This window comes from Danio aesculapii, chromosome 24 (assembly GCF_903798145.1).
Source record: "Danio aesculapii chromosome 24, fDanAes4.1, whole genome shotgun sequence".
Lineage (NCBI taxonomy): Eukaryota > Metazoa > Chordata > Actinopteri > Cypriniformes > Danionidae > Danio > Danio aesculapii.
The window spans coordinates 3,349,924-3,366,730 of NC_079458.1; the positions used below are offsets into that span (position 1 = coordinate 3,349,924).

The 16,807-nt window shown below is 43.4% G+C and overlaps 1 protein-coding gene across 2 annotated transcripts in view; it reads right to left on the reverse strand.

Moving 5' to 3' along the window:
- Nucleotides 1–16,807, reverse strand: part of capn15 (calpain 15) — a 55,957-nt gene that overhangs the window by 20,779 nt on the left and 18,371 nt on the right. For both annotated transcript variants that reach the window (XM_056450495.1, XM_056450494.1), the window contains one exon: nt 10,988–12,455. In XM_056450495.1, the coding sequence (XP_056306470.1) occupies nt 10,988–12,455 (1,468 nt within the window). The remainder of the gene's footprint in view (nt 1–10,987; nt 12,456–16,807) is intronic.

Here is a 16,807-nt window from a genome sequence, read left to right on the forward strand (position 1 = left end):
TGGCTGTGTGGCACAGTGGCTCAGTGGTTAGCACTCTTGCCTCACAGCAAGAAGGCCGCTGGTTCGAGTTCCGGCTGGGCCAGTAGGCATTTCTGTGTGGAGTTTGCATGTTCTCCCTGTGTTGGCGTGGGTTTCCTCCGGGTGCTTTGGTTTCCCCCACAGTCCAAACACATGCGCTATAGGGGAATTGGGTAACCTAAATTGGCCATAGTGTATGAGTGTGTGTGTGTGAATGAGTGTGTATGGGTGTTTCCCAGTATTTGGTTGTGCCTGGAGGGGTATCCACTGTGTAAAACATATGCTGGAATAGTTGGCGGTTCATTACGCTGTGGCGACCCCTGATAAATAAGGGACTAAGCCAGGGGTGCTCAACCCTGTTCCTGGAGATCAACCATCCTGCAGATTTCAGTTGCAACCCATATAAAACACACCTGCCTGTAATTATCCAGTGGTGTTCAGGTCATAATTAATTGGTTCAGGTGTGTTTGATCAGATTTGGAGCTGAACTGTGCAGGAAGGTAGATCTCCAGAAACAGGGTTGGGCACCCCTGGACTAAGCCGTAAGAAAATGAATGAATGCATTGGCTGTAAATGAAAAGGAGAGACACTGCAGGCAACCTCACCTGTCCAGTTATTAATTTGTTTAAATATTTTCATTAAGAGTTTCAATGTAAATAAAACATCTAAAATACACTTTTTTTCTTTTTCATTTTTTACTTTTTTATATTTTTACTAGTGTTTTTTCTTTATCTAAATCGAAAGAAAACATTTAAAACACATTATAAAGGGATAGTTCACCTAAAATTGAACATTTACTCACTATTTACGCACCCTCAGGGGTTACAAATGTTTCTTTCTTCTATTGAACACTAAAGAAGATATTTTGAAGAATGTTGGCAACCATTGAATTTCCACAGAATTTGTTATTCTTTCTATGGGCGACAATATTCTTTAAAATATCTGTGTTTGTGTTCAATTGAATAAAAAACTCGTAAAGGTTTGGAACCACTTTAGGGTTAATAAATGTAAATTTTTGCATAAACTATTGCTTTAAAAAAAATTTATAATCTTTTTATTCTTTATTTTTTCTATCTGATGTTAAAAAAAACTTCTGAAATAGACTTTAAATTGTGTTTTTATCAATGTGTGTCTGTAAACATCAATTATAATACACATTTTTAAGGCCGTTTTCTCAAAATTAGTTTTTTTTTTCACCTGCACCAAGCCAAAATCTCCATTTGAGCTGCTCTAACATACACAAAACTTTACAGGTTTAATCATATCTGTATTCTGAATGCTTTTACAGAGGGATATGTTCATACATAATCTGCCTGATTAAATACAAACTTTTTTGACAAATAAAATGTGCAAAATGTTATTTTTACTGCACTATTTTTCAAATTATGAAGAAACCCCTAAAAACTTTGACTCTAATATGAACTTGACTTACATAAAATGTTCATATTTTTGTAAGAAATATATGCAAACTAAACATATTTAATGAAATAATCCATAATTTGCATATTTAAACAACATATTCAATGCAAACATTATGCATTTCTTAAAGTAATCAGTCGACTATGCAAGTACAGTGATTGATTCTAGTTGATATTTTTACTCTGTTCACCTGCAGTGTCTTGCCTTTACTGGATGCAGTATGCAGCTGTTCTGAAGTGTGAACATCTGGGTCAAAGCACAGCTGCGCGTCTGCTGGAATTAACATTCATCTGAGCTGATCCCATCACAAGTAAACCTCAGATCAGATAAGCCAGAGCGTCTTCAGAGGTGGTCAGGGATGTTTGTGGTCACATCACATTTACAGTGTGAACACTAATGCATTCTGATGTGCCCCAAAAACAAGGAGGGACCGTTCAAATATGAACCACACAAACAAAAAATATTAGATCTAAAGAAAGCATGAGGATTCATATAATGTTGCAGAATTATGCAACAATCAGAAACAGAGAAGCATCTAAACATATTTAACATTTAATATGATAATAAAAGCAGGTATTGTTGAGATTATATGCTTTCTTAGGTCGGTCCTGTCACGATCGGTGTAGAGGAAAAAGGGAGCGAGGACTCAAGTGCAGAAATAATAGGTTTTATTAATAATAAATTAAAAATAAAAGGCAAAACAAACTACCCCGAGGGGGAAAACATTAACAAAACAAATAAACAAACAAACCAAACTAGACTGGGCAGGCTGGCAGGGATCAGGAGGTGAACAGACACGACAAGGTACCACGCTGAGACAATCATACAATGACGAACTGGCACAGGACAGCAGACATGAGGAGAATATAAGCAGGGTTAAATTAATACACAAACAGATGAACATAATTAACTAATAATGGGTTAACAAGGAGGGTGGGACTAGACAATAGACGGGAGAGCACCTGACACAAGGAGACAACACAAGCCAGGTGCTCACATTAAACAAGACTAGAACACGCAGCCAATGAGAGAACTCATTAACCGCGTGTTCGTATGACAAGACACAAAGCACACAACAAAAGCACGCGACCCATGTAAACACAGAGCCACGTGCTTTGACAACAGACGCAAGACACGAGCACACGATAAGTGAACACCTTACCGTGCGCTCACATAAATGCAACGCGCATGTTTCATCTCAGCGCCAACCAAAACCGAAACCAAGACGGAGACGCTGAGAATGAAACAGCGCGATGCTGACGAAACAAAACACAAACACGAGTACAAGAGCGCGCGTCCCAAGGACGCGCAGACCCCGCGCGCCCGCGTCAAGCGGGAGCGCGCACGGTCCGCACGCACCTTTGATGACGCGCACCCAGACAATGACAAAACAAGTGCTCGACCCAAGAAAACTCGAGCCGAGCACTACAGGACAAGACAAAACAGAGCTAGTGTCCGGACTCTGCCACCAAAACAAGAATTTACAAGACCAGAGTGGCAGAACCCTGACACTAGCCCCCCCCAAAAGGGACGCCACCTGGCGTCCCTAAAGGGAACATCCAACAAGGTACAAGACAAACAAGAAACACCACAAGACAACATCAACAAACACAAGACAGGGAAGTGAACAGGCAAGACAACATGAAGGGGGGGAGGGAGGGGAGCCAAGCCAGACCCAACAAAACCAACAAGGGAGGGATGGGAGGGACAGGAGGTACAGTCCAGGGCGGGACCAGAGGGACAGTCCAGGGCGGGTTTAATGGGTCAATAGCCCCGGCAGGAAACCAGGGCTGAGCCGGAGGGTCCGTCCAGGGTGGTAGAGGGGCATACCAGGGAGGAGCAGGAGGGACGACCCAGGGACAGTCTGTCAGGGGAGACAAGAGGCTGCCTGATGGGAACAGGCAGGGCTGGAGGCCTGTGGGGGGCCGGCAGGGCTGGTGGCGGCTTGACTGAAGGCCTGAAGGGCGCCGGCTGGACAGGAGGCCTGAGGGGAGCCACCAAAGCTGAGGGCGGCTTGACTGAAGGCCTGAGGGGCGCCGGCTGGACAGGAGGCCTGTGGGGAGCCGGCAGGGCTGGAGTCGGCTTGACTGAAGGCCTGCGGGGCGCCGGCTGGACAGGAGGCCTATGGGGAGCCGGCAGGGCTGGAGGCCTGAGGGGAGCCGGCTGGGCTAGAGGCCTGAGGGGAGCCGGCAGGGCTGGAGCCGGCTGGACAGGAGGCCTGTGGGGAGCCGGCTGGGCTGGAGCCGGCTGGACTGGAGGCCTGTGGGGAACCGGCAGGGCTGGAGGCGGCTGGACTGCAGGCCTGAGGGGAGCCGGCTGGACAGGAGGCCTGAGGGGAGCCGGCTGGACAGGAGGCCTGAGGGGAGCCGGCAGGGCAGGGAGCCGGGCAGGAGCCGGCAGGGCAAGGCGTCTGGGAGGTGCCGTCAGGACAAGACGTCTGGGTGGTGCCGGCAGGGCTAGACGTCTGGGTGGTGCCGGCAGGGCTAGACGTCTGGGTGGTGCCGGCAGGGCTAGACGTCTGGGTGGTGCCGGCAGGGCTAGACGTCTGGGTGGTGCCGGCAGGGCTAGACGTAGACGTCTGGGTGGTGCCGGCAGGGCTAGACGTCTGGGTGGTGCCGGCAGGGCTAGACGTCTGGGTGGTGCCGGCAGCGCTAGACGTCTGGGTGGTGCCGGCAGGGCTAGGAACCGGGCTGGGTCCGGCAGGGCAAGACATCTGGGTGGTGCCGGTAAGGCAATGACCAGGGCTGGAGCCGGCACGGAGCGGTGTTCTGGGGCTGGAGCCGACACTGGCGGGCGCTCTGGGGCTGGAACCGGCACGGAGCGGCGCTCTGGGGCTGGAGCCGACACTGACGGGCGCTCTGGGGCTGGAGCCGACACTGGCGGGCGCTCTGGGGCTGGAGCCGACACTGGCGGGCGCTCTGGGGCTGGAGCCGACACTGGCGGGCGCTCTGGGGCTGGAGCCGACACTGGCGGGCGCTCTGGGGCTGGAGCCGACACTGGCGGGCGCTCTGGGGCTGGAGCCGACACTGGCGGGCGCTCTGGGGCTGGAGCCGACATGGAGGAGCCCTTTCTCCTCCTACGCTTCCTTGGTTTAGGTGGCAGGAAGCTAGCCACCTCTTCAGGCACTGCTAGGCACTCCACTACCTCTTGAAGTGGAGCAGTGTCTGTTGCGGGTGCCTCGGAGGGTGATGCTGCAGCCAGGGTTGTAGCTGGGTGGGCTGCAGCAGGTTCAGTCACCTCTAGGTGGGTGACAGGCAAGGCTGACCCGTTCTTCCTCCTCCGTCTCCGCTGGTGGGTCATCGGAGGACTGGGGATTTGGCAGTCTGTGAGTGGAAGGGGCGGTGGACCAAGTGGAGGCAGGCCACCGTTCCCCTGGCTGTGGTACAAGTAGCTCACAAACTGCCAGAATGACAGTATCCCCAGCATCCCCATCTCCCAGGCCTGAAGGGGGCTGTTGAGTCCAGCATTGAAAGCCTCCTTCAGTGCTGTGGTGGTAAACTCAAGCCCCTCTGCAGCATAGACAAACTGGTAGGCAAATTCCTTGACTGAAGATTCCCCTTGACGAAGACAGAGGAGTTTGCCCAAACGCTCCTTCTGCTGGCATGCAGAGGGACGTGAACTGGGAGATGGGAATAGGAAGATACCCATTTTTCTGCTGAGTCCTCTGTTGGCCAGTTCGTACTGTCACGATCGGTGTAGAGGAAAAAGGGAGCGAGGACTCAAGTGCAGAAATAATAGGTTTTATTAATAATAAATTAAAAATAAAAGGCAAAACAAACTACCCCGAGGGGGAAAACATTAACAAAACAAATAAACAAACAAACCAAACTAGACTGGGCAGGCTGGCAGGGATCAGGAGGTGAACAGACACGACAAGGTACCACGCTGAGACAATCATACAATGACGAACTGGCACAGGACAGCAGACATGAGGAGAATATAAGCAGGGTTAAATTAATACACAAACAGATGAACATAATTAACTAATAATGGGTTAACAAGGAGGGTGGGACTAGACAATAGACGGGAGAGCACCTGACACAAGGAGACAACACAAGCCAGGTGCTCACATTAAACAAGACTAGAACACGCAGCCAATGAGAGAACTCATTAACCGCGTGTTCGTATGACAAGACACAAAGCACACAACAAAAGCACGCGACCCATGTAAACACAGAGCCACGTGCTTTGACAACAGACGCAAGACACGAGCACACGATAAGTGAACACCTTACCGTGCGCTCACATAAATGCAACGCGCATGTTTCATCTCAGCGCCAACCAAAACCGAAACCAAGACGGAGACGCTGAGAATGAAACAGCGCGATGCTGACGAAACAAAACACAAACACGAGTACAAGAGCGCGCGTCCCAAGGACGCGCAGACCCCGCGCGCCCGCGTCAAGCGGGAGCGCGCACGGTCCGCACGCACCTTTGATGACGCGCACCCAGACAATGACAAAACAAGTGCTCGACCCAAGAAAACTCGAGCCGAGCACTACAGGACAAGACAAAACAGAGCTAGTGTCCGGACTCTGCCACCAAAACAAGAATTTACAAGACCAGAGTGGCAGAACCCTGACAGGTCCCACTTTAAATTAAGTGGCCTTAAGAACACTCCACTTTTGTTAAAAATAGTGGCTCATTTTTTCAATATTTTTGAAAATAATAGTTAATTTTTCAGCTCTCCTATAGTTAAACACCTCAGTTTTACCATTTTTGAACCCTTTCAGATGATTTTCGGGTCTGGCGGGAGCACTTTTAGCTTAGCTTAGCATAGATCATTGAATCAGATTAGACCATTAGCACTTCAATCAAAAAAAAAGAAAAGAAAAAGATTTTGCATAATTTTTCTGTTTAATATTTTGATCTGTACCATGGTTGCAGCAAGCTGGTTATATTGACAGAAGTTAGCTGTTTTCATTGCGCTTTCAATATCATTGCGCTGCTGCAGTCATGGTGCGGCAGCAAAGTTCCTTAATTGATTCCTGAGAGTATAGTTCCTAGACTTAAGGCTGATTTATACTTCTGCGTCAAGCGCATGCGTATGCTCCGGCGCAGCCTGCGCATTGACGCATAGCCCTCGCCGTGGCCGTTGCCGACGCTGACGTGTACCTCTCAAAAAATGTAACTACACGTCGCAACAATGCGTAATGCAAGCTCTGTGATTGGTCAGCTTGGTAGCTCTGATGAGTGTGGGTGGGACCGAGAGCCGCGCGAGCGCGATGTAGCGAGTGTTTACAAGTGTGGGGTCCCGTGAAGGAGCTCCGGATAGAGGTTGTTTTTTTGTGTTTACCTCAGGGGCGTTGCTAATTATAATTAAACAACAGTATTATTGTTATTATTCTAAATAAATAACAGAAATGAATCCCAAATGTAACTGGGAAACAATCTAAAGACACAACTGGAGTGATGCTAAGATAATTTAAGAAATCTTTTGCATGAATATTAATTTTATTAGAATGAAATTCTATAGACAATTCAATAGAATACACAAAAAAGATGTTTTGTAGAATAATCTGTTGTGTGTTGTCTTGACTCATGGCTGAGAATTAGGTTTATTTAGTCTTACCTCCCTGACTCGTTAAGGTAGCAAAACACCAGCGAAGAAACGCGACACAGAAGAACATAAACGCATCACTGCCAGCTAGCGTTATTGCAGAGGAACAGAAACAGCGCACAGAAGTATAAATGCACGGCAACACGCAAGGCATGCGCCGTGGCTCACGTCGATCACTCAATGCAGAAGTATAAACCAGGCTTTATGATTAGGGGTGTGAACCTACACTGGTCTCACGGTTTGGTTCGGTTACGTTTATCATGCCATTGATTCGATTCAATTGGATATCATGGCGCTTTGACGATGCTTTCCATAAACAATTTGATATTTTACTTATCAACACAATAATTCCTGTTTTAAAATTGATAAATTTATTAATCTATTTATATATTTTTTGTAATACAATTTTGTCCTTTATTGTAAGTAGTAAGACATATGTACAGTACCTTTAATTTTACCTGCTCTTTTTGAATGTATCAAACAAAACTAAAGCGCATGCACAGAACAACGTGAGCATTTGAAGCAAATAAACAAATGTAAATATTATCCTACTTGCTTAAACACCTATGATTGGTCACGCGCTCAACAGAAAAGGCTGCGATTGGCACTTACAGTCAGCACGGCTCTGGTGCTGTTCAGCAAACAGTGACACGGACACTGATGTTTAACAGCTGTAGAGATCAGCTGATCCATTATAGATGGAGAGAGAATTTACAGCTTTCATTTTTTTTTTCAGTACTGATGTACTTCCCTGTCAGTGTAAGACTGTCCAGCAAACTCACAAGCAGTGAATTGTGCAGTTATCTGCTTTTTAAGTAGTTGGAGCATTTTAATTACTTGTGGCCTCCTCCCTCACCATAGTTAGCTACCGTCATATAACGCATATGTGATAAATGACATTAGTACATAACTGGTTATGATTATTACTGAACCGATACTGAATTGTTTGCGTCTGCATCGTGGTGCATCGAAGAAACAATTCATTTTGACACTCCTACTAGAGTCCATTTTGACACTCCTACTACTAGCCCAGAAAATAATAACTTTTAATTTTCTGTTAGTCTTAGATGACGAAACTACAGAAGAGTCAAACTTTTAATAGGATAATGATCAAAACTCTGGTCAGTTTCAAGTGAGATGCTAATGGTCTAATCTGATTCAATGATTTATGCTAAGATAAGCTAAAAGTGCTCCCGGCAGACCCTGAGATCAGCTGAATGGATTAAAAAATGGTAAAGCTCAACTGACTACCTCTAGGGGTAAACATTTTTGTCTATTTGTAAAATGAAGTGGAGTGTTTCTATAATTACTACCTAATTACAACACAAATTAAGTACAATGAACTTATTGTGTGCATTTTGTATAGCACAACCCTAGTGCTAATAAGGTGGGATACTGGTAAGGTTATGAACAGGTTTGGTGGTATGAGTAGGTTTAAGGGTGGATTAAGGTGTAAGGGACAGTCAAAAGTGTATTTACTGTATTAACTACAGATACAAATACGTCCAGATAATTTGTAATATTTAAGTAGAATGCAAAAACATGCATGTGAATAGTATCAGTGATTAATTTAAATGCAAGAGCATAGTAGTTTAAGGCCACTTAATATAAAGTGAGACCCTAAGGCGTGTCTTGATTTTAGCCATTGGTTCAGCAAAGGTAAAATGGATTTGACTATAGATCTTAAAGCGAACACATAAAATCAATTTCACAGGAGTTGATCAGAAATAAATGAGCTTCTCTGTTAAAAATACAGTATCTTAAAGGAAAACTCCTGATTTAATAAGCAAGCTTTCAGAAACTCGTCTTCAGGCAAGTCTGCATTAATGAGTCCTGAATTAGGGAAGTTGTTCAGTTTCAGAGATGAGCAGTTTGAACTGTACTTATGAAAAGTGCCTAAACACTTTGGTGTTCTTTCGGAGACCTTTTATTGACTATGGAAAAGGATCAAGAACAAGAAGAACTTGCGAATTTGCATTTGAGCCCGAGTCCCTGACGGCACTGAATCATCACATGCAATCCATTTAAAGTGCTGTTTTTCTGCGGGAAGATACTGCAACAGTGCTGAACAACTGCTGTCAGCATCTTCTCCAACCCAAACCTGACCACCATCTCTGAGAAACACCATCTCCTCTGTTTTTACAGTGCTTTGTGTGTTTCTGTTAGTCTCTCAGTTTAACAGATGAAGTTTTGGTTTAATAGCAGTGAAAGTCATCAGAACAGAAGGAGAGATGTTTAGATGATGCAACATTAGTATTTAGGTGGATCAAGGGTGTAATGTAGATATGTTGCACAGTATACTAATGAAAGATATGTAGTGAACACTAGAGATGCACCAATATATTGATCACTGATAGGGACGCCATTAGCGGATGCAGATACTAGGGCTGCTCAATTATGGGAAATATCATAATGATGATTATTTTGGTCATAATTGTAATCAGGATTATTCAAAACGATTATCAGTTGAAGTCAAAATTATTAGCTCTCCTGTGAATTTTATTTATTTTTTAGAAATATTTCCCTAAATGTTTAACAGAGCAAGGAATTTTTCACAGTATTTCCTATAATATTTTTTTCTTCTGGAGAATTTTTTTGGTTTTATTTCAGCTAGAATAAAATCAGGTTTAAATATTTCGAAACCTATTTAAAGGTCAATATTATTAGCCCCCTTAAGCAATACATATTTTTAATTGTCTGCAGAAGAAACTACTGTTATACAATGACTTGCCTAATTACCCTAATTAAGCCTTTGAATCGCACTTTAATCTGAATGCTTGTATTTTGAAAAATATCTAAAAGAAATCAGTTATTAGAAATAAGTTATTAAATCGATTATGTTTAGAAATGGGTTGAAAAAAAGGGTCGCTAATAATTCAGAAGGGCTAATAATTCTGACTTCAATTCTATATATACAGTTATTTTCCCCCCTGTACATAAGGAAAGGGAAATAAATACAATAAAATAAAAATATGAAACAAACTGTGCTTTAAGCATCTTTACTGTAATAAAAAAACTTCAGCTACAGAAGTCCTCCATTCAAGAGCAGTGAGGGATTTTCTCCTTTAGTTGTTTGATTAATGATAAAAACAGTCAGAGGCAGGAATATTGCGCGCTGTCACTTTAAGAGCAGTACGATTCTGATTAATGATTTCTCTTTCACATGTCTTTTGATTCTCAACTCGTTTGTTCATTACACAAATGAGGGTTAATATGAATAATCACTAAATTTGAGCATTAAAGAGCTCATATTAAGATGACTTTAGATGTGTGTGCTCTGCTCGACTCTGAGGCTGAGCGCGCACACACACAACAGCATGCAGTCTTTTTCCCGCTTTTAAAAACATGAATGATTCGAGTGTACATCAATGAATGATGCGCATCCCAACTTTACATTACAGCACATGCTTTAATCATTTTCACGTGGAACTGAACTTTGCTTAGCAACAAATGTGTACAGCTGGAAAGGGGGCGGTATATGATGCATCGTTTGCATATAATTATTTTGTATAATTATTTTTTTAGGGGCTTTTCACCTTTATTATGATAGGACAGTATAGATTTCAGACAGGAAGTCATTGGGAGCAGAGAGAGGGGATGGAATCGGCAAAGGACCTCAAGCCGGGAATCTAACTCGGGTCGCTGTGAGCACGTAGGTGCTATATGTTGGCGCACAATACCACTAGGCTATTGGCGCCGACTGACGCAGTAATCGTTTTATCTCGATTAATGTTTTGTCATAATCGTTAGAAGCCGAAATCGAAATCAAATTTTCGATTAATTGCACAGCCCTAGCAGATACTATCAGGGGGCATCAACAACCCTTTTAATCATTATCGCCTGTGACGAAATTAGAATGAAATGGTGTATCTAGTATCCACCTAACATAATTAAAAATAACAATAAACTAATTTTATATACACAGCACTCCGCATAAATATGTACATCTCTCACCCCTTTTTTATATGAATGAAATTGACAGTATCTTACCTCTCTACAGAAGCTGACGATATTTTCCCACAATTCCTTGGCCTCTCCCTCATCCGTGCGCCTGCGGGCCTCCACGTGCATGCTCTCCCTGCGCTTGAGTGGCTTCCCGGTTTTCCTCAGATTCAGGTACTGCTGCGGCGTGTGACATGCGGCGCAGTGCTTCATCCTTCCCTCGTTCAGCAGCGTGCAGGCAGGACACGTCCACTGACACACACTCTTATCCTGCGCCGACGGGGACGAAATGGAGGACGAGGAGGAGGTGGAGGTAAAGGCACGCGGGTGGGAGTGCGGCTGTTTCCGAGAACATGACGAGCAGCTGGACGGCTCGGAGAAACCATGCAGTTTGGAGGATCCGCAGGCCGTACAGTGACCTGCGCCTGTCGGGTTGCGCAGTGTACATTTGGAGCACGCCCAGGAGCTGAAGTCTGGGCTGGATGGCGACGCTGGCGTAAAGCGCACTGATTCGCCGAGCACATCAATGACATCACCACCTGAACCCGGCCGCGAGCCTCTGCATGCATCGCAGCGGCCAGCAGACGACGAAGGAGGAGCTGTGGGGGCGGAGCAACCGGGGCACTTCCAGGAGGGCGGAGACGTGACTGGAGGGGCGGGGTTATTAGGCTCCTCTTCCTCCAGCACACTGAGGCGCTTGACTGGGTAATTACCTGATTGTGGGAGGGGCTTAGGTTTGGTTGGTGGGCAGGTTGAAGGTGAGGTTGGTGAGGGGGCAGGGTTTGGGGGCCGCCCAGGGGGCGGGACTTCCCTACGGCTGCGAGGCACAGGATTATTTTGAAGCGACGACAATGAAGGGGGAAGAAACGGAACAGGGGGTGGAGATGGGGTTTCAGAAGGTGCCTGCGGTGGAGAATCTTCGGTTAGATCAATAAGAAGAGGTGCAGATGCTCCTGACGTTTGCGTAGGAAACCCTGCCACAGGTGTGCGCACTTCTGGTACCACTAGAGCCTCCGGAGGGATTTTCGGTAAGGACAGTTTCCTTGGACCACCGCACGCTGAACACGACAATGCAACTGGAGTATTAACTAAAGTACAACGAGGACACGCCCACTCTGAGGAGCCCTGCCCACTTATAAGCACCTCCCCATTGGACTCTGTGCACTGGGATTCCCCATTGGCCACCTGACCTTTGGCTTCAGGGCTGGAGGCGGGGTCTATCGGGGTGGGCGGGGTTTGTTTGGGTGGGAGAGGTCCGTTGGGTGTTACCGGGGCAGCTCCACACACAGAACAGGAGCCTAACCCGTGGTGGTTGGTGAGAGTGCAGCGTGGGCAGGACCAGCGGGGTTCCTCCGCACTGCTGAGGCGGAGAATGTGGTTCAGATCCGGCTTTTGTCGGGGAGCTTCACAAATGGAGCAGCGCATGGAGCCGCTGGAGTTGAGGAATGTGCAGCGCCCGCAGGACCAATCAGAATTCCTCACAACTGCTTCCATCGAACCAGGTGAATGAGAATGACTGAGAGAGAGAGAAAGAGAGAGAGAGTAAACAATGAATAATAATAGCAACACAACTTCAATATAAACAGACTGTATCCCTCTAGTTGCACAATACATAAACAACGTTAACACCATTAACGTCACAAAAATGGATACTTAATAAGGTTTAAAAAATAATACACAGGACCCGAAATTGCGACCGTTTTGGCCGCGTATGCGCCCGAAATTTTATCTATGCGACCTCAAAATATATTTGGGAGCATTTGTGCGGGTGCATAAAATAGTTGTGTGCGACCGGTTTTCACCGCAAAATGTTCACCGCATGCACGGATTTAGGACACATTCACGCAGAATGCATCTTTGCACTTGAAACGCAGCGCTCAGGAATAGTTTAAAACCGTTTACATGACAGCTTGCTGCAGTAAACAAAGCCCGCAATGCTTCCCCCGCCTTCGCACTCATCTAATTGGCCCACTGCTTTAGAACTGAACGCGAATGGATTGGTTAAAATCAGCTGTCAATCACTCAGTCAATGCCTTCAGCCTTCAGATGACAGGGAGAGCTACAACTGCGAAAATGTAAAGCGCTGAAGATGAGAATGAGAGCAACACTGACAGATTTAGTTTTAGAAACCACCTAAAGCTACAAATAATGGCACATCTGATTACTGATCATGTTGTGAATGTTAATCCACAATCTAAACTTCTCAAAGAGTGGATAAAAGACTTCCATTGGCTTCAAGTCTGCTCTGAAAATAACATAGCATTCACTAAAAGTCTGTGGGATGGAATTTTCAGGTAACTGTTTGCCACATCTACACATTTTAAACACGAGAGGTTCTGTTTAATCCTTCATTTAATCGCCAGACGCTGTCAGCAGTGCAAGTGGCAGCTATATGTAAAATTTAAAACCACATACACCATCGCAAAAGGACTTGCACTGACTAAGATTAAGCGAATATTGCAGCTCATGAAAAGACCTGTATTGATATTAAATGATGTATGCAAATAATAAAATATATGTCAAAAGCATCTGTGCAATATCAGACACCACCTGTGAGAACACAGCACAGTTAACGTATTGTTAACAGATTCATTCATGTCAAGCAGTGCGTGCAGGGCCGGTGAGCGCTCCGTGTTTCTTTTGTCACTCAATTATGTTATAAAATGTTTTTTCTGGTAATAACGAGATTTCGTTGAGACATATTTTCCTCACTCATGCATATACATATTTTTTATTTGTTAGTTTTGATTAGTGTTGAATTCAAATGCAATAAATCCGTTTATAAAACTTGTAGTAACAGTGCGATAATTGGTGGGTGTGACAAAATTTTGGCTGGTGAGCCTAAATTTTTAAAGTTTGGAGCACTGGTGCTACAACAAGCAAAAAGGTTAATTTCGAGCCCTGATACAGAAAAATAGACTAAAAATAGGAAAATAAAATAACAAAATTATATATTTTTGTATATTATACATAACAACTTGTTTAAATTACACATAATAGTTATTATACATTAAAAATAAATATATTTTTGGTGTATAATGACAACAACAACAACAATAGTATTAATAATAACAAACTTTATATTTACACATATATTTTTATATGATATTTATTATAAAAATCTTCATTAGATCATAATCACAATAAAATATGCGAAAGGAAACACTAAAAATCAACTTCAGTTTCTAAAAAAAAATATTTCAATATTAAATCAAATAAAAACTCAGTATCAGCCAAGCATGCGCACTCTCAGAGCTGTGCGTTTCAGATGCTGTTGATGGTTGGGTCATTTCCCTGTGAGCCGCTCGCTCAGACATTTGGCCCAGTGTTTTCAGAAAGCATCACACACACTCAGTAAGACATTTGTACTGCGAGTCACAGTCATTAGCACTGGTCAAACAGAACTGGCCCTCATCCCACTCCTCACTGCCTCTCTCTGTGTGTGTATTATATGACTGACTCAATGGTGATACTAACTGTCGGCTCAAGAAGGATCACGCTGATAAATAATGCATCGAATCAAAGCTGGTGTGAGTATCAGATCATACTGCAGAACCACTGCACGGGTGTGTTCTCTGACCTATTAACACTGCTGGAAAATGGGGAATTATTGGCGGAAATAGTTTATCAGAGCATGCAATAGAAGAGCATTCTATGGGCGTAATGTTTCTGGCCTCGGGCTGCCGAACATCATGTAAAAACAATGCTGACTTCAATCCACTGAAATCTGTTTTTTGAGTCGCAGAAGGAAGATCAGGGCGACCTGTGACTGATGAAATCTGAGCAGAGGAAACACCTTTTATTACATAAACCAGAAAAGCACATATGAGGTGAAAGATTTAGCAGAATTATGCATAGAGCTATCCGTTCTTATGAATTAATATAGACATGTGCACTCAGGCTAGGCTTGATGTGTCCTATATAGAGACGCCATTTAGCGTACAGTAGGACTATTTTTAAAACAAACCTACACTCAAATCAGATGCTAAATGTTTGCATTAATGGTGACTATACATGTGTTGATGTTCAATAATACTTTATATTGCGATGTTGAATATGCATGAGGGGGTGTCATGGTGGCTCAGTCAAACAGTCTTTATTCATTTCCCGAAGGCAATTTGGTTGCAGCATACAAGCATGTCACACATAATACACAAAAGCACATTATACAATACAAATGCTCCCCTTAGCATTTAAAAACTTTACAGCTGAGGGGATGAATGAAAATTTAAACCAGTTTTTTTTACTAATAGGAGTTCTGTATCGAATACCAGTGGGGTTAGCCCTGTCACCTCACAGCAAGAAAGCCCAAGCTGTTTTTTTTACATGCATTTTTATTTCTCTTTGCTATTTGGGCTTTTTGGAACCTAATTAGAATAAAATCGAAGTATCACCTTTTGATATGATGTACTTTTAGAGAGAAATGATGTCCATATATGTGGACTCGTGGTCCGAATTTCCATAAAACACAAGTCACCTTTGTGTAATCGAATGAAAAACTCTTTACTTCTGCCTTGAACACAGCAGTTTTTTCCTGACTGTTTTAATGGATTAATAACACATACACATATATTTTTGAACATGTTTTGACTAGCAAAACAATTTTTTTGCCCATTTTAGACAGTTAAAATAGAGTTTGGGACATTTCATATGCTGCAAAACAGTTGCAGGATGACACTATATGGGCCATATCATACACTCTGCGCAATGTGGCGCAAGGCGCGACGCAATTGTTGTTCGCTAGTTTCAGCTCGGCGCAAGAATTGTTTTGCGCCACGCTGTTTAAATAGCAAATGCATTTGCGCTCATATGTGCGCCCATAGGCATTCTGATCTAAAAAACAAGGCGTGTTGAGGCGCATTGCTATTTTGAGAAACTTTAATAGACTGTTCTATAGACCAGAACAAAGCCGGTATATTGTCCAGCGCAGAGCGCGTTAGTTATGCGCCTCGCTTACACATTGCTTAATACACACAGGATGTACAGCAATACGCAAATATCTTTACAAATGAAAAAGAATTAAAATATAAAGGATATATATAGGATTTAATAAGGATATATATAAGATATAAATATAAAGGATTAAAATATTACAAAACATATAATTTTCTAGCCTACATAAATATAAAAACTATACTTTCATTCCTTCATCTTGAGGGGCTTTTTCAAATTATTCAGGACAATTTGCTTTTGTATAATGTTATCATTATTAGCAGTATTATTTATTACATGCATATTTATATTTGTTTTATTAAAAACAAGCTTAGATTTGTCCACCTGTCAGGTTTTAGACCATATGGGGCAGAGCATGTGTATTTGGATATAACTCAGTTGTTTTGACACACTTCATTATTAATGTTTATTTATTCATTTGCTGGAAATTAGAACTGAATTTAGAAATAGTTTTGAAACAAATCTTTGCGCTTAAACTAAATTAAGTATGTATAGGCTAATGGATGTCTGTGCGTATAACACGTTTCCCTATCCACGACAGTGAAAGCGAAAGTAAACAATGAGGAGGCTCATCTCTCATTCTCGCGCTGTAGATGCTCTGTTTAACTGTTTTCTCTCTAGTGAAGCGTTCAGTTTTTACACTTACAAAGTCTGCCATGTAAATAGCAAATGCGTTATGGCACGACGCAACTGACTTTTAAAGGGAATGGGTGTTTTCCAGTACTGGGTTGCAGCTGGAAGGGCATCGGCTGTGTAAAACATATGCTGAAAAGTTGGCAGTTCATTTCTCTGTGGTGACCCAGGATGAATAAAGGGACTAAGCCAAAGGAAAATGATTGAATGATTGAATACGCATGATATTGTTATGGTGAGAAACATATTGTGAATCATTTGATTCAATTTAAATACTGTTAT